The following is a 19,145-nucleotide window of genomic DNA, read 5'->3' as shown; positions in this document are numbered from 1 at the left end:
AACTATTTCGAAACTAATTATAATACCGTGTGTAATATTTTGAGAGTCTTCCGGAGGAAAGGTGAGAGGGTAGAATGATGCAGCATCCGGGAGGAAGTAGAGTAGAGGCACCGCCCTCTTGTTCTCACCCAGCTGCTCTGGGCTTCACTTCTCTCTACACCTCACTCCACATCTACCTAAATACGTATATCCATGTACCATCGTCTTTTTGGACTAAATCAGCTAAGATTGCAGTATTCCTTTCCAAAAATACTTCCATTTTTTTTTATTACATTTAATGTCTTTGATTACATATAATGACGTTCCAATATATAAATTTTGCTTAAATAACATGTGACAAGTTTTAAATTGAAGATTTAGTGATGATACTATCTCTTGACCCGAATTTTTGGTTTATACGATGATCCAGCCATTTTGAAAAATTACGCTTTATTAAAACACAAAACCTGCTCTATATTCCGGTACAAGTTATTTGTGGAAATTAATTTGGAATAGAGATTAGCAGAAATACTTATTTTAGGACTTGCAGCACGTCAGGGCCAATCAGCGGTTAGTAATGATATTCTTGACCAATCACAGTGAACGTAAACAAAGACGAATCGAATGTAAACAAAGGTTCACCAGTCCCGTATTTACTGTGGAAAAAGACACTTATGTACAGTTCAGGACATTTATTAAAGGAAACGTTTCGTCACGAGTGGCTTCTTCTTCTGAAAAAGCCACTCGTGGCGAAACGTTTCCTTTAATAAATGTCCTGAACTGTACATAAGTGTCTTTTTCCACATCTTGTCGGTATCACCATACCATTTCCCCGTATTTACTGCTGGCAGAGTAAGGTTAAGTTAGTTTAACGTAGTTCAACATAAAATAATCCAAGTTTCTTATATTTGCACAAAATGTTGTCCAAGACAAAACCAAATTATTATTAAACATTTTTAGAAATTTGATTAAAATTAAGGAGCATATCTTAATTACAAAATTTGTTTGTTCCCCCTCCTTCCCCCCAAAAAATAATTTAATTACAAAAAGTGATAAAACGTTGTAATTTGCTCAGTTAGGATCTTGAATACTTAGTATTTCTATTCTGTGTCCTTGACGCTGGTGAGGGGCTCTTGATCTAGGGAATTGGATCTGTGCTCAGATTCCGTGAATTGAGTCTGAATACTTTGCATCCCCCCCCATGCGCTGTATAATCCTACGGGTTTAGCGCTCTCCATGATTATAATAATTATATATTCTATGATCCAAAAGTTGGCATACGTGATGCTTACAGTATTTTTAAAGCATTTTGTAAACTGTTAAAAAAAAAAAAAACCTAATATTGCTGGATGTTTGATGTTTTTGAGACAACAGGACTTTAAACTTGTAATAGCTTAGGAAACAAGACACAAATTCAGTATAATGAAATCCTTTTACTGGCAACATTTTGTCTACTCTGGGCTTTTTCATTATCAATAAAAGGATCTACTTACTCTGCATTTGTATGCTTGTTAAAATTATGTCAGTATTTTATACCATTCCTCTCCATCTATAATGGCTTATTTTGGTTATAGTTTTATTTAAGTTTCTTGTATATAACATTCATTTTTTTATTTTTACAATGGTCTTGAGAACCCGAAATGCTCAGGCATGTTAGTGGCTTTCTTTGTACTTAACAATAATTTATAACATGTAAATTACACATTGTATACTATGCAAAGAAATAAAAAAAATAAATCAATTTAATTTACAGGCACATAAAAGTTTATTATGTATATTTAGCCTACAGTAACCCAATAGTCAAAAATTGTTTCCATTGGGTCCTTTGTTAGATTGATATTATGTCAGTTATATGCCAGTAATATTAAATGTACAATGCAACATCGTAAATTCATGTGATGCATAAACACTCATATTAAAATAATATAACCAGGTAACTCGTTGGTAAAATGTTTGGTAAACGACCAAAAGTACAGAGGGTCAAACCCTGAGCGAGGCGAGACGTTTGGCTAAGTCTTTTAACACCTGCTGCGCTTGTTACCTTGCAGCAGACAGTTAATACTGTTAGTTATATCCTGGAGAAGGCCTTAAGAACTCCAATAAAAATAGGGAACTGCAATGCTTTCATGGGTTATTGTGAGTTATTAACCCTCTAGGACTACTAGTCCAAATTTTGTTTTAGATTTTGACTCTTGTTTCAGAGGCAGTGTCTCTTGACCTGTTGAGTTACTTAGCTGTTTTAGCTCTTCAGGTTTAAATAATAAGATATCACAATGACCCTAATAGAAATGTCACTGATTTTTTTTTTTTTTTTTTTTGGGGGGGGGGTGATTATCCTAGGTAATTTACACTGCAAGATAATTGTACTTGTGTACCTGTACCATAATAAACTTACTAATCTGGTTAATATTGACATTCAAAGAAAAGAATAAGAGAGATTTGGGTTTTGGGAGGGGTGGGAGTAACCCATTCAGTCTTTATTCCTAGAAGACAATGAATATCTAATAGGTGTCTTTATTAATCTAATAAAAGCTTTTGATACAGTAGACCACAGCATCCTTCTTCTTAAACTAGGACCTTATGATCATAGCAAAACAATATCTTCTATCCACCAGTCATCATTACCAGCCATCTTAGGGTTTACTGTAGCATGTAGCTAATACTATATTTTTTTTTTTCCAGAAAAGTAAATAGTGTCAGGCAGGGATGAGTGCACCAGGTGATTTTGGGTTTGCCCCACAAGCCCCATATCCACAGCCAGGATATGGCCAGTATCCTCCACCAGGCCAGTATCCTCCACCTGGCCAATACCCTCCGCCAGGACAGCCAGGTCAGTACCCTCCACCAGGACAGTATGGTCAATACCCTCCTGGGCAGCCTGGGCAATATCCTCCAGCAGGTTATCCTCTGCCAGACCAGTACCCACCACAGGGCTATCCACAACCAGGCCCATACCCACCACCACAGCAACCTGCGCAGGGTAAGTAACCTAAAATAAATACGTACTTGTGCATGTATGTACTGGTAATGCACTGCAATAATGCTTTTGGAAAAATACACATTTTAACCCGTAAACGGTCCAAACGTATATACGTATACGTTTTTTCAACATTTGAAAGTATGTAAAAAAAGTAGATCTTCTTTTTGTTTTTCTACATTTGAAAATGTGTAAAAAACTTTGATATATTTTTTTGTTGTTGTTATATTTGAAAATATGTAAGAAAAAAATTAGATCTACTTTTGTAGGACTACACATGTGAACGTAGATCTGCTTGGACCATTTACGGGTTAAAAGATGAATCTTTAAGGATGTTGTTTATTGTAATTACTGTAGATTATAATACATCATAACATCAGTAATACAGCACTCAATTTAGAATGATCGGTTGTCTGGTACTTTTATTAAATGTTTTATTTTATTACTGCAAGAGGTGGGGAGGCCATAAGTGGCCAGACTGCAACATTTTTTCTTACCTCCTGTTATGGAAATTAGTATACAGTGGAACCTTTGAATTTGAATTTAATTGGTTCCTAAGTGGTGTTCGAACTGCAAAAAGTTTGATGTCCAAAACAGTGTTTCCAAGGATTTAATTACCAGCCTTACACACTAGAGGATGTTGAACTGACTGCGAGTTAGGTCAGTATCAGAGGTCACCTCAAAGCACTTTTGAAACAGGTCTTTTGTATAAAGCTTTTACAGCTGAATTATAAAAAAGCCGGTGCATTCGACTCCAGAAAAAAAAACTTTCAAAGACCGGGTCAATTTTTTCCAAACGGAATTCTTTGGATTCCGGTTCATTCGAGGTCCGGTATGTTCAAACAAGAGGTTCCAATGTACATAGTTGGTATTCAAGAAATCATGAGATCTGAGAAGAGGTTCAGTTGTTCAGACTTGCTAACCCTCCTAAAGACAAATGAAACTTGTGTATAGATTTTGTATAATGCATTGTACTTTGGAAGCAAAAAGAAGCAAGCTTCTTTATACAATCACTCAAGTACATAATTTTTTTGTTTTGTGTATGTTCAGTACATTATGTACTGGGATTCTGTTACCTAACACTGCATAATGTTTTGAAGACTTAAAAACTTTGTGGAGAGTTCAGTGAACTTCTAGCAGGACTAACAAGCAGCATGTCTGTATTAGCTCTTGAACCATATTTTTATTAAGTACTGTTTAATGTACATCTCCTATGTTCATTAGCACCTGGGCTAATGCTTCAAACACTGCTTAGGACTACAGCACCGCTCGATATAACCTTGGTGAAGATTAGCTGATGAGTAAGCAGCAGACATCTTGGATTGTGAGATTAGTTTTTGATTCTTCCAAGCATTGTAGTGTGTTTGTCCCTTAAACCATGAACAGGAATCATGTCATCATCAATCAAAATAATGTAGAAGGCCACTGAGAATACTCATGCAGGGTACAATCTGTGAAAACTCAATATCTGATATGGGTCAATCATAAAACCAAATTGTCAATCCTTGTGAATGCTAGGAGAGGATTCCTTGTACAGGCTTTGAACTTGAGCTTAAAATTCTTTACTCATCTCCCTGTTAACTAGAAAAATCCTGATCATTGCAAACACACATGCACATATATAGAGTGGGTGTAACATCGCAAGTAATCTTTCACATACATCTTGACCCCAATCATCCTGTGTGTGGAAAAAATATTGGTGTTAGGATTAGACCCCTTTGGCCTAGACTTTGTGGTTCTGAATGGCTGTCTGGGTTTGATATTACCAATATTTATAACTGGTATGTCATAACATGCTTAAAACTACAATCCTGTGACAGGACAGTCACCAGGTTTGCATAATCTTAGTATAGTTGAGTTTAAGTTCTGGAGGGTAATGTGTACATTGACTGGCAGATGGCGATCCCTACTCCCATAAGTGAATTAGAGTATCAGGGATATAGCCTAAGTTATGAAAGGTGTCCTGGTGAAAACCTAGATTTTAGGATTTGATGTCCTCTGGAAGTGTCTGGAAGGTAACAGCTGTCAAGGGATTCATTGACGCTCATTAGCCGGGTTAGAGTTCTAGAGGCAGAAAATAGTGTTTGCACTTTTAAAGGATAAGCAAAGATGTTGCAATTTAGGTCATTTTTAGTTATGGTCGCACCCTTCTGGCAAGACAACTATTGAATGAAGGATAATGGAAGTTTCTTTTGTCATCCTTTCTTGGTAGGAAATAGCCAGTGTGGTAAAAATATATAAGTGGAAGGAGGGAGGAGGAAACTTTTACTTTTTTTTTTAAATTTTTGATCAAGAATGAATTAATCACATCATCAGTTTCTCTTTTAATGTTGTGGTCTTATGTGGTTGGCAGACAAATAGCCAACCAGTGTATCAGTTTGGGAATTAGTGTAAACTAACTGCCGTGTTCATTGTGATGCTTAAAGCTGGGCTATGCCAATTATCCTTGAATTAAATTTTTAGAAACTTTTTTTTTTATGCCTTTATGCCACTTATATTTCTACTTCCTCTGACTCACAATGGTTCAAAATTCCTTAATTAAACCTCTTAACTTTTTCCTCTGCCTCATTGTATTGGCATCTGCCCCTTATTTTCTTATTAACAAACTGGCCATCAAGGCTTTATCTCTTCTATTTTTCTAGTTCGCTTTTTTTCTTATGGGCTTAACATTTGCTAGGACTGGAATGACTTTTAATCAGTAACTGCCATTTCCAACTTGTATACACTTGTTTTATCCCACTGGAATGATCCCCTATCATTCTTGATTTTGAAAGCATCATCTCTTAATGGTATTGTATAATGAAAAGGGAAAGAAATTAAACAAAGTAAGTTTCCTTCTCATTTTGTTGGTTCACTTGTGTGAGTTCTCTGTTATGCGATGTCCCACATCTGTTTTTTATTTTGTACATAATGCACATTCGGTACGTGTGATCAGCGCAGTTCATAAAACATTGAAGTTTATGCTGAATCAAGGTTGATGGCCTAACTGAGCTTAGTACCCATGTCATAGGCCTGGAATGCATCTACTGCATAGTCACCTGCTTAAGGACGAGCAGCGAGGTGTGTCCGCCAATTTTTGAGTTGAAATTTCCTAGTGGTGTTAGAACATTTAAGTCAGACCACACAACCCCCGTCCCCCCCCACACACACACCTTTTTTTATTCCAAGATATGCCTTATTCATTTCTACTAGAACTTGCTCTGGGAGGGTTGGTAGCCTTGGCATTATTACTTCCTAGCAGTGCTGCTGGTGCCAGGGATCCTTGACATTTCTCATGTCAAGATATTCAGCATTTTGTTTTTTTCCTGTAAGTGAATGGAAATGGTGGCTGCACAAACTAGCAGGTGTTTAGTGTGGCTGTAAGTTACTTTATTTTGCAATTAAGATAAATACGAAGGATGGTAACCTCTTGACCTTTGATGCCCTTACTGCAAGATGTTGAAGCTTGCTACTCTTTTCACATTTCTCCTCACACCAAGCTTCTTGATTGTTATGCTATAAAGATGGCAGTACTACAGTCTGTGTAATTTATAGAGGAAAATTTTTTCTTTACTTTGTTTTTCACCCAAGAGTTCTCAATTCATTGCTGCTTGCCTAATACTGTATTGTGAAATCTTGGATGCCACTCACTGGCAGGAATAGTTTTTAATCTTAATTCTGGTTGTATTAGTTTTCCTGGTAGCACTGTCTGTAGCTTCAAGTAAAAAATGAAACTAGTTTGGTTATACACTGTACTATGAAATAGGGAAATACAAACTTATTTCAGATGATATATGGTGTAAGTCTTGAATTTTTCTGTGTTGAATGAACAACCCGGTCCTTGCTAGGACACCTTCTCCCCTGTCCTCCACACCCAAGTCACAACTTGACTCTAGGCAGTTTAACCAGCTGTATAGTATGCTTACCAACAGACGTTTTGATATTTGTCTAGCATATAATATCTTTCTTCTTTCAACACACCGGCCGTATCCCACCAAGGCAGGGTGGCCCAAAAAGAAAAACGAAAGTTTCTCTTTTAAATTTAGTAATTTATACGGGAGAAGGGGTTACTAGCCCCTTGCTCCCGGCATTTTAGTTGCCTCTTACAACACGCATGGCTTACGGAGGAAGAATTCTGTTCCACTTCTCCATGGAGATATGAGGAAATAAACAAGAACTAGAAAGAAAATAGAAGAATACCCAGGGGGGTGTGTATATATATGCTTGTACATGTATGTGTAGTGTGACCTAAGTGCAAGTAGAAGTAGCAAGACTTACCTGAAATCTTGCATGTTTATGAGACAGACAAAAGACACCAGCAATCCTACCATCATGTAAAACAGTTACAGGTTTTCGTTGTACACTCACTTGGCAGGACGGTAGTACCTCCCTGGGCGGTTGCTGTTACCAAACTACTACCTAGGAGCATATAATATACTGTCAATATTTGTCTTTGTGCTGTCTATGAAGTTAATGTAATACAGTACTGTAGTGTGCATTTGTGCTAGAGCTTGTGTTTAATGGTGAAATTTTTCATGTCACTAGATTGTAATTTGTCATGTAATGTATTTTCTTATAATATCAAACAGTTTTGTCAGGCTAGCACTTTGTAAACTACTACTTTTTTTTTTATCATGCATGTTGAATGTGTGTTAAACAATGACAGGTAAAAAATGTTATAAAATTATTCTGAAGAGTTGCCATTCCATTTTTACAAGTTTTGACTAAATTAAAATTCCAAGTTTTCTTGGACTAAAACACTGGGTAAAATATTACTTTTCACTCATTGAATATAATTAAGTGTAATTACAGTACAATATATTGTTGCAGTTAATGCTGTACTGTACGATCATGTACACTGCATAAGTGGCTGGGGAGAATGATGCGTAATATTTCAGTTGAAGGAAGGCATAATCCAAGGTGTATTTATTTCCTATTTTGCACTTTTTGCTTCATTCTGAATATTGGAGCCATTTTGCTCTTTTATTTACAAATTTGCAATTGTTTGCATGCAGCAAGCACAAAAATTCAATAATGTCTAATAAAATAAAAATTGCACTTGCTGCATATTTATTTTAGCTATAAATATATCATTGCATCGCACCTATATTAAGTTAGATGATTACTTTCCATGAATGTGGTTTCAGTCTTGTGCCTGAAAAATGCAGCAGTAATCTAAAATGCTGTACAGTGTTAAATTACCATGAAAGTCAGTTTAACGTTTATGAATGCTCAAGTAAAAAAGTTTTAAGGTGGTGTCTCAAGTCGTTTTACTGCTTCTGTTAACCACATTTTGATACTTTAAGATTTCCTAGTGTTTGGACAGTTTTCTAAAAGAATTCACTCTTATGCATGAATTATATAAAGAATTCATGATTCTTAGGCTATGGAGGACCTGTTTACCCACCATTACCAACTCCTGGACCTCAACCAGATGAACCTCAGCCTGGTGAGCAAGATAGTCGGTGGACTGTGCTAACAGTAGATTTGAATGTAATGAATATTACCGAATCAGTTTAAATAAAGTACATGCTCTAAGCTGTGTTACAGAAGGACCCCAGCTTGCAAGCTTCCCAGGTTATAATACACAGATCTGCACTGAAGAACAGTGCACATAAGACACCAGTTAATTTTTCACAACCATGAAGCTACAGTACAAACGTGTGAAGGGTTATTGTTCCTTGTACTAGTAATTATTTCTATTTGAACAGCTTTCAAATAAAAATAAAACACAGGAATGCAGCTGGTCTGTAAGTTGGGGTTCTTTGCTGATTGCATGCAGTTTACTTATATGCTGCACTAATTAACTCCTTTATTGGGAAAAGCATGTTTAAGAACAGTTCAATTCACATATTACTTGCACTACAAATCAGAAAGTTGACCTCTGATTGTTTGCTTTAAGTTCACCTGGGATTTTTAATCCTAGTACTCGAGTTCAGTTTTGCAATATTAAATAGTCGAATGTAGGGATCAATATTTATGGCAAGTGTGGAGTTTCAGATGTGATCTGCTAGACCTTTGGCCAATATTGTTGGTTCATCATGCCTGCATGATGCATGGAGCAGACTGTCTGGAGGCAACAATGTAAACACAGGTTGAATTTCAAATCGACAAGCTCTGTGTACTGTATATAGCTTTGTATTAGTATACATGTTGGCCTTAGGAGAAACTACGTATTTCTAAATCCAGCTCTGATGCTTGCAAATGTACCATAAACAATTTCCCTCAACTTTAATTCATATCCTGTGCAGCTGTTTCCTTGGTAAGATCTCTGATTGCCAGCTCTTAAATAGATTCTTGCAATAGGTAGATTATTTTAGAAGTTAAATACATAGTGTTTGCATGTGAAGTCAGAGGATGTGTGTTTGTCACACTGGCAGTCAAATGTGTGCCAGTAATAATGTTTACCTTACAAATCACAAAGCTTAATATTGTACATTATTACTTCTATACATTTATTTTGTTTGCTTTTCAACACTTCAGTCATCTCCCACCGAAGCAGGGTGACCCAAAAAGAAAGAAAATCCCCATAAAGAAAAATACTTTCATCATTCAACACTTTCACCTCACTCATACATAATCACTGTCTTTGCAGAGGCACTCAGATACAACAGTTTAAGATATTATTCCAAACTGCCAATATCCCAAACCCCTCCTTTAACCCGTAAATGGTCCAAACGTATATATACGTTTTTACCGCTAGTGCCCCAAACGTATATATACCTTTTATTTGTCATACATTCAACATTGCTACGATAAGCCTGAGTTGCATAGACATGAGAGAATGGGTGTGTGTGCACTAACTTTGTGCCATATTAAAATAATTGGGGATGCCTGGGTACCATATGCTCTTTTTTCCTATTAAAAAAAACTTTTTTTTTTTTTTCTCAAAAAAGTTGGGGCACTACGGTACAGAACGTTTATATACGTTTGGACCGTTTACGGGTTAAAGTGCAGGCATTGTCCTTCTCATTTCCAGGACTCAAGTCTAGCTAACTGGTTTCCCCGAATCCCTTCACAAAATATTACCCTGTTTGATTCATCCTGGGGCTAGGACCAAGAGAACATGTAGGCCAGGATGAATTACAGCAGTTGGATATGCTGAATGTTGAAGACAGAGTAAAACAACTGAAGCTAAATCATGTTTATAAAATTGCTCACAAACAATGTCCAGAATATCTTGCTGTCAATTTTGTCAAGGTTGGGAACCAAAGCAATCATAGTACTAAGGGGAGAGAGCACAACTTTGTAGTACCCACAGTCAGTGGCCAGGCTTCAAACACCTTTTATTGTACAGCAATAAAGGAATGGAACAGACTGCCTGCACATGTCAAAGCCAGTCATAGCATGAACCAGTTCAAGAAGAGTGCCAAAAGGTGTGTGATGAATGTAGCTACAGAAAGGGAGGGGAATGATTTTCTATTTTTTAGCTAACATATGTGTAAATTTTACCTTATTCCTAGTAATGACCCTCGTATTGTAGATAGTCTTAATAACCTTGGTGTAGTAGATAGTCTTTTTAGTATGATAATAAGATGTTATCTTCATTGTAGAATAATAAGAAAATATTATAACCTTTATATTATAATAATAAGGTAAAAGGACCCCAATGGAAATAAGTCACTCTGTCTGACTTTTTTGGGTTATCCTAGGTTCTCTTCACATATGCTGCTACGTATGATAATTCTATGTAACTGTATTTGTGTATACCTGAATAAAATTACTTACTTACTTGCTCACACTCCAACAGCTCGTCAGGTCCCAAAAACCATTTGTCTCCATTGACTCCTATCTAACACACTCACACATGCTTGCTGGAAGTCCAGACCCTCGCCCACAAAACCTCCTTTACCCCCTCCCTCCAACCTTTTCGAGGACGACCCCTACCCCGCCTTCCTTCCCCTACAGATTTATACGCTCTCCAAGTCATTCTACTTTGATCCATTCTCTCTAAATGACCAAACCACCTTAACAACCCCTCTTCAGCCCTCTGACTAAAACTTTTAGTAACTCCACACTTCCTAATTTCCACATTCCGAATTCTCTGCATAATATTTACACCACACATTACCCTTACACAGGACATCTCCACTGCCTCCAACCACCTCCTCTCTGCAGCATTTGCAACCCAAGCTTCACACCTATATAAGAGTGTTGGTACCACTATACTTTCATACATTCCCTTCTTTGCCTCCATGAATAACATTTTTTGTCTCCACAGATGCCTCAATGCACCACTCACTTTTTTTCTTTCATCAGTTCTATGGTTAACCTCATTCTTCATAAAACCATCTATACATATATATACAAATTTAATGCTGATAAAAGAATTCTGAAGTATTGATATATTAGTTTTTATTTGTAGTGTGTTCACATTTTACGGCAAGTAAGTGTGGCCTGATCTGCTACTACCTATCCTGTGAGATGTAGTGGAAAAAAATAGTTGTAGAAGTCATGAAGGGTCTTGCATACCACTGGGCATAGATTACTTACTTTATCAAGACAGTTATTTATGTACTGTATTAAAATAGCAATGTATATCCAGTATCTACTCACTGTAATGTGTAAATATAATCTTAAAAGCTGACAGCTGCTTTGAACATTGGCCACTTGCTATATTTGATAAGATTGTAACCTAGTAAGTGCACTCATTCAGCTAGTGAAATTTGTGTATACAAACTCAGTGATTTTTGAGGTCTTGTATTAACAATTCCTATTTTCTGTTAGGTTTCTTTGGACCTGTCTCAAAGTGGCTTGATGTTTGGACATGCTAAAATAGTGTCATTATGTTAATAGTTCAGTAATTGGGTATCTTTATTGTTGAAACTTTTTACTTGTTCAGGAGGCTTCTTAGTCAAAAATAGAGGTGCCTTAATGTTGGAGGCAGCAGAAGCAGTGGAGAGGTAAATGAGGTGATCAGTCCCTCATCCTTAAGTGTTCCACTTCATAGTCTAAAGGGTATGGAACTGATGACTTGGCCTTAATGGAGCCTCTTTTGATTGACTTCAGACTTTCAATACTGGTACATGTATATTGTAATTAGAAGGTAGGGATTGCTGTTTGAGTGTACATTCCGGTTTTGTTTAAAATGGTGCATTTTTTCCCATGAAATAACCATAACAGTATGCCTCTTCTGAATGGCTTAAATCTTTAATGACTGATGTATCTTATCAGAAGAATGATACCATTTTATGTTAGGTTATAGAGGTACCAGTTTACTAAGGTAGTTAATGGACTTGGAATTGATTGTGTGTATGTGTGTGTACTTGCCTAGTTGTAGTTGCAGGGGTCAAGTCACAGCTCCTGGCCCCGTCTCTTCACTGGCCGCTACTTGGTCACTTCCCGCTCCGTGAGCTTTATCATACCTCTTTTAAAGCTCTATATGGATCCTGCCTCCATTACATCACTTCCCAGACTATTCCACTTCCTGACAACTGTGACTGAAGAAATACTTCCTAACATCTGAGTCTTCAACATTCAACTGTGACCTCTTGTTGCTGTGTCCCATCTCTGGAACATTGTGTGTCTGTCCACCTTGTCAATTCCTCTCGGTATTTTATATGTCATTATCATATCCCCCTATCTCTCCTGTCCTCCAGTGTTGTCAGGTCGATTTCCCTTGACCTCTCCTCGTAGGACTTTCCCCTTAGCTCTGGGACTAGTCTTGTTGCAAACCTTTGCACTCTCTGTAGTTTCCTTGCGTGCTTGGCTAGGTGTGGATTCCAAACTGGTGCTGCATACTCCAATATAGGCCTAATGTACATGGTGTACAGGGTCATGGACGATTCCTTATTGAGATATGTGAATGATGTTCTTAGGTTTGCTAGTTGCCCATCTGCTGCAGCAGTTATTTGGTTGATGTGCACCTCAGGAGATGTGCCTGATGCTATACTCACCCCAAGATCCTTTTCCTTAAATTAGGTTTGTAGTCTCTGGCCCTCTAGACTGTACTCAGTCTGCAGTCTTCTTTGCCCTTCCCCAATCTTCATGACTTTACTCTTGGTGGGGTTGAACTCCATGAGCCAATTTCTGGACCAGGTCTGCAGCCTGACCAGATCCCTTTGTAGTTCTGCCTAGTCCTCGTCCGATTGAATTCTTCTCGTCAACTTCAAATCACCTGCAAACAGGAACGCTTCTGAGTTCATTCCTTCTGTCATGTCATTCACAAATACCAGAAACACTGGTCCTAGGACTGACCCCTGTGGAACCCCACTTGTCACAGGTACCCACTCTGACACATCACCAAGTTACCATGTCTAGCTGTTGTCTTCCTGACAGGTATTCCCTGATCCATTGCTGTGTGTGCGTGTGCATGCATGTGCGTGCATGTGTGTGTGTGTGTTGCGCATTTGTGTACACGTGTGTGCACACACACATAACACCAGGCACATCTCCTGAAGCGCACATCAACCAAATAACTGCTGCAGCATATGGGCGCCTAGCAAACCTCAGAACAGCATTCCGACATCTTAATAAGGAATCGTTCATGACCCTGTACACTGTGTACGTTAGGCCCATATTGGAGTATGCGGCACCAGTTTGGAACCCACACCTAGCCAAGCATGTAAAGAAACTAGAGAAAGTGCAAAGGTTTGCAACAAGACTAGTCCCAGAGTTAAGAGGTATGTCCTATGATGAGAGGTTAAGGGAAATCAACCTGACGACACTGGAGGACAGGAGAGATAGGGGGGACATGATAACGACTTACAAAATACTGAGAGGAATTGACAAGATGGACAAAGACAGGATGTTCCAGAGACTGGACACAGCAACACGGGGACACAGTTGGAAGCTGAAGACACAGATGAATCAAAGGGATGTTAGGAAGTATTTCTTCAGCCACAGAGTAGTCAGGAAGTGGAATAGTTTGGGAAGCGATGTAGTGGAGGCAGGATCCATACATAGCTTTAAGCAGAGGTACGATAAAACTCATGGTTCAGGGAGAGTGACCTAGTAGCGACCAGTGAAGAGGCGGGGCCAGGAGCTTGGACTCGACCCCTGCAACCTCAGCTAGGTGAGTACACACACACACACACACACACACACACGTACGTATGTACGTATACAGCATTTGAGCTTTATAACTCTAATACAAAAGCATGAGGTTTGCAACTTGGTGAAATCGGTGGAAGAGTTGGATGGATGCAGTTGTCGAAAAAGTGGTCAGTTGTCGTCTGGGCCCACCAAATAGAGAAAGCCTTGTCAGTGTTGCATACCTTTACTCTAATGAAACTGGAATATTTTTTAATTTCATGCTATAACTGGAGAATTCCTCTTCTGGCCAGCTGGTTTGTCTTGCTTAAGGAAAAGTTTGCATTGATTGTGTGCTTTGTAAGTGCCAGTTTGCCAATTTTATTTGAAAATGGAAAATTTCAATGTATTGGTTTTCATGGAATAATTTGTGAATGACTCGTCTGATTGGCTTCAAACCTTCAACTCCGATAACTTGAATGGAACTTTTGAGCAACTTCAAACTTAATTCTGGTGTATTTTCACAAAGGAATGTTAATGTTATTGAGCCACGTAAGCCTTACTCTGCCTATTTTATCAATCCATTTGTGAAACTGGTCCCCATGGAATAACTAGAGTATCTCTTCTGATTGGCTTGAACTTTCTTGAAAACTGGTGAATCTTGGTGGCAGGTTTGAAATGGTTTTGGGTTGTGGGGGTTCCAATTTGTCATTTTTATTGAAGAAAGAGATATTAGCTTTCACATGTCAACTTGTGAATTCCTCTTGTGATTGGCTTAATCTTCAAAGTTAATCTTTAACTACATTACAGACTTACACTATGCTCTGTATTCCATTTAGGAGTATCAAAGTGGAGGGGAGACTTAGCATGTGAGATAAAGGTGATAACTGTCTTGAATCTTGCAGACAGAGTCATCTTTTCATTTTTGTCACTTTCCTCCTATACAAAGGAACTATTCGTGCTTCCTGCCATTAGTTAAGTACCTTCCTTTTCATGTGTATATTATATGACTATACCAACCACTGCAAAACTACAGTTTGAACCTTCTCTGTTCCAGCTGTTTTAACACTTTCATCCTACCCATTACTTCATTCAGGTTTCTATCAGTATGTCAGTAGAAAAATAGGTTGGCATTTTCATAATCATTAGTTTTTGTGAAATATTTGAAAGCTTTTTTTTTTTTTGCCTTATCTGCTTCTGCCTGAAATCCATAGGTAGTGTTACTGCTATTAGTCAACCACATTGTGGCTTGTGCAGTAAGGCCCCACTTAAATGGCAGGTTAGGTTCCAGGCTGTTGCCAGAAAGCAGACATCGCCAGAAAGCAGAATGCCATTTTTTTCCATTTATAAATGTATATCAGTGCCAGACAACAAGGTTACGCTAACTTATAGTAAGTTAGTAATAGAACTAGGCATTAAAAAACACAATAGAAAGTAAAATACATACACTACATTCATTACTTTAAAATATTTGTAGCCTTATTAATTAATGTAGGGCGAGGGTGAGTAGTACTTATTTCTATGAAGTCAGATGTAGGTAGCCCTGGCTAAATATGTATGTAACTTAATATACAATATTTAAAGCAGCCCAGAAAGATAAAATACCTACACTGCAGTCCAGAGTCATATTATTACCATCGACATACCTTGTTCACTGAATTTAATCGTTTCTAATGACTACCTTTAGATGCCATCATAAACGAAGGGAGAAGTACTGAATAATTCATGCCAAGAATTGTAAACAAAAGCAGAGTGACTGGGCCAAACGCAGATTCATGCACATTTTCTTTGGTGCTGGACCAGAGAAACATAATGTTTTTCCCTCCGCCTGCCATATAAACATAGCATGTTTATATGCTATGTAATGTGTTTCTTGTATAATTTTGAAGAAAATATCATAGATGGATTAATGAATGTCTATATTAATGTAAAATAAGACATTTAATGTGCCCAAGAGTGATTATTATTACATACTATTAGTATTATGGCATTAAAACTAGGACACTCTTTAGTGATTTAATGTGTACTTGCATGCCAGCACAGTGTGTAAGTATATTTAGGTACAGGTACACATAAGGATTATCAGAGTATACATATAAAACATGCAATAACTTTAAAACACTTGAAATTTTGGTAAGTTTCCAGACATAGAGAGATGTGATCATGGAGAGTAAACAAACCGGGTGGTGAGTGCTGTATTAGAAAGACCGCTCACCATATAGAGTTTTGGTCATAATTTGAAATAGTCATATTAATGGAATGCCGTACGGCGAAATGCTGTAAAGCAGGGCCCTACTGTACCTTGTTATTGTACAACTGTACATTACCTACCATATGTTCCTGTGATTTGTCTAGAAATTTTGCTATTATGTATACCAGCTCCTGTTTAGAAGGAATCTTGTTGGCCGTTTCTACGATGTCGCTCATTGTTTTATATTAGTGAAACTCCATATTCTTTTGGAGTACTTTCTTGAAGACCCACATATGCAGATGATCCATGAAAATGCTACAGTTGAACACATGAAGTAGGTATTTTTTAATGCCAACTTTTGCTTCTGCCCCCCCCCCCCCCAAAAAAAAAAAATCTATATAAAATATAGCTGATCCTTTGAACAACATAGTTTTGAACCGCATGGATCCACTTGTATGCGGATTTTTTTCAATAAATATATTGAAAATTTTTGGGGGAGACTTGCAACAATTTGAAAACACTCGCAGACGAACAGTGTAACCTAGAAATATTGAAAAATTTAAGAAAAAATTAGGCATGTTATGAATACATAAAATATATGTAGATACACTAGTATGTATATTTTATCATTTACTGCCATAAAATGTTCACACGTCTGTTATAAAAAATTATCTAATTTTAAGCACAAACACTTACAGATAGTACATGGTGCCTTTCACAGTCAAGAGAAATGTAAACAAGAGTGTAAATATGCAACATTAAATCATAACTACACAAAATTAACTGTATTTCTTTGAGCTCGCTTGATTGCTTTTGTTTGGCTACATTAACATGTGTAAATATACATTTGCCTCTTATTTTGTGGAGTTTTAAATTATTTGCATATTCCTAACATGTAGATATTAACTTATTAAATATTTGCATCTTTTAAGTTCATTTTTAATACATTATATTCCTGTTGCTGCATTTATCCCTACAAAAAGTTCACAGTTGCTGTGGTGGTTTAAATGTGTTACATTAACATTAAGAGCTTCTTCCCAACCAAGTGGGTATAAACCTTCAGTAGCACTGATGTAAATAGCTTGTGTAGAAGAATTTCACCTTTATGTATTCCTACCAGTTTTGTGTAGTTTGTGTATACTACTTGCAGTGCTAAAATTTTTGTAAATGTCACAAGTAAGTCATACAGTATAAGTTTCTTTAATGCCTTGGTTTCTGGGCTTTAAGAGTGCTGCACCTACAGAGTTTTTTCAATCTGAAGCATAATGTTACTGTAGTTGTTGATCATATTATCTTTGGAGCATTTGCTGGGCAATTTTTAAGTGATCTATAATACTACATTGTATCTAAAGCCTGCTTGTTTTCCTGATAAATTAAAATTGCATTATCTTTAAAATATATAAGTTAATGCTGTACAGTATGACTGTGTACCTAGTGTGGGGGTGTCTTTGAAAGTTCAGGTTTGAACACACACACACACACACACACACACACACACACACACACACACACACACACACACACACACACACACACACACACACACACACACACACACACACACTCACACACTCACACTCACACTCACACTCTCACTCTCACTCTCACTCACACTCACACTCACACACACTCACACTCAGGGAGAATGACCTAGTAGCGACCAGTGAAGAGGCGGGGCCAGGAGCTTGGACTCGACCCCTGCAACCTCAACTAGGCAAGTACAACTAGGTGAGTACACACACACACACACACACACACACACACACACACACACACACACACACACACACACACACACACACACACACAACCACCCCAACCACCCCCAACCACCCCCAACCACCCCCAACCACCCCCACCCCACCCCCACCCCACCCCCAGCCTTTTTGGTAGTGATCTTAAATTTGTCAAGAAGACAGTTATTCATTGATCCTTTTGTTTTAGATTCTAAGTAATGCAAATATAAAATTGAATTTCTTAATAAAAAAATAATCAGCTTGAGAAATACTTTTCATGTGATTTTGTACCAACACAATTCATAGCTGCTTGTTACCCCTCAGGAGGATGGATGCCTGCACCAGTTGTCAGTAACTGCCCTCCAGGACTAGAGTATCTCACGATGGTGGACCAGTTGCTCATTAAACAGAAAGTAGAGCTCCTGGAAGGCAAGTATTAAAAGATAGGTAATAATTTAATCATAGCAGGTTCTCTTTTTTCTCTTTTAAATCTTTGATGGGTGGGCTATTGAGGTTTTGCAGCCAAGTGACAAAGGTCCGTTGACTTGCATGGTTTGTCACATTGGACATTACTGCAAACTTGTACTGATAAGTTGTGTGATACTTATGGTTTATATAATTTTTTTTTTTTTTTTTCAACAAGTTGGCCGTCTCCCACCGAGGCAGGGTGACCCAAAAAAGAAAGAAAATCCCCAAAAAGAAAATGCTTTCATCATCATTCAACACTTTCACCACACTCACACATAATCACTGTTTTTGCAGAGGTGCTCATAATACAACAGTTTAGAAGCATATACGTATAAAGATACACAACATATCCCTCCAAACTGCCAATATCCCAAACCCCTCCTTTAAAGTGCAGGCATTGTACTTCCCATTTCCAGGACTCAAGTCCGACTATATGAAAATAACCGGTTTCCCTGAATCCCTTCACTAAATATTACCCTGCTCACACTCCAACAGATCGTCAGGTCCCAAGTACCATTATATAATTACATGATGAAAAATCTCTGCCTACACTCGAAAGGATGCGCAAGCTTAGACAGTACTTTGTACATGCCAGTACTTTAGGGCTGGGTAACAGTTTGTCAGCTGGTGGTACCTATGACTGGTAGGAAAAAAAATGTGTATTACAAAAACAGACCTTTTCTTAGTTTCACCTATGACTTTTAGGCAAAATGACCTTTCTAATAAAAGGTCTGCTTTTGCTATAGGTACGTATTTTGTCCCAGCACTTGTCAACGTATTACTTGACTTCAACTTCCTGGACTGTACCACACCATCTCAAAATTGTAAACATTGACAAAGTTGA

The 19,145-nt window shown here is 37.7% G+C and overlaps 1 protein-coding gene across 8 annotated transcripts in view; it reads left to right on the top strand.

Annotated features, from left to right (window-relative positions):
• The window catches only part of scramb1 (scramblase 1), an 85,570-nt gene that overhangs the window by 32,734 nt on the left and 33,691 nt on the right, over positions 1 to 19,145 (top strand). For 4 of the 8 annotated variants that reach the window (XM_070099081.1, XM_070099082.1, XM_053799060.2 and 1 more), the window contains exons 2-4: positions 2,662 to 2,959; positions 8,319 to 8,384; positions 18,158 to 18,262. In XM_070099081.1, the coding sequence (XP_069955182.1) occupies positions 2,686 to 2,959; positions 8,319 to 8,384; positions 18,158 to 18,262 (445 nt within the window). In that variant the 5' untranslated portion in view covers positions 2,662 to 2,685. Of the gene's footprint in view, positions 1 to 44; positions 195 to 694; positions 832 to 2,661; positions 2,960 to 8,318; positions 8,385 to 18,157; positions 18,263 to 19,145 lie in introns of those variants that run through there. The other 4 variants (XM_053799058.2, XM_053799061.2, XM_053799059.2 and 1 more) reach the window with 4 other exon arrangements.

This window comes from Cherax quadricarinatus, chromosome 66 (genome assembly GCF_038502225.1).
Source record: "Cherax quadricarinatus isolate ZL_2023a chromosome 66, ASM3850222v1, whole genome shotgun sequence".
Classification (NCBI taxonomy): domain Eukaryota; kingdom Metazoa; phylum Arthropoda; class Malacostraca; order Decapoda; family Parastacidae; genus Cherax; species Cherax quadricarinatus.
The sequence above is the reverse complement of the archived record's forward strand: the minus strand, read 5'-3'. Positions and strand labels throughout refer to the sequence as shown.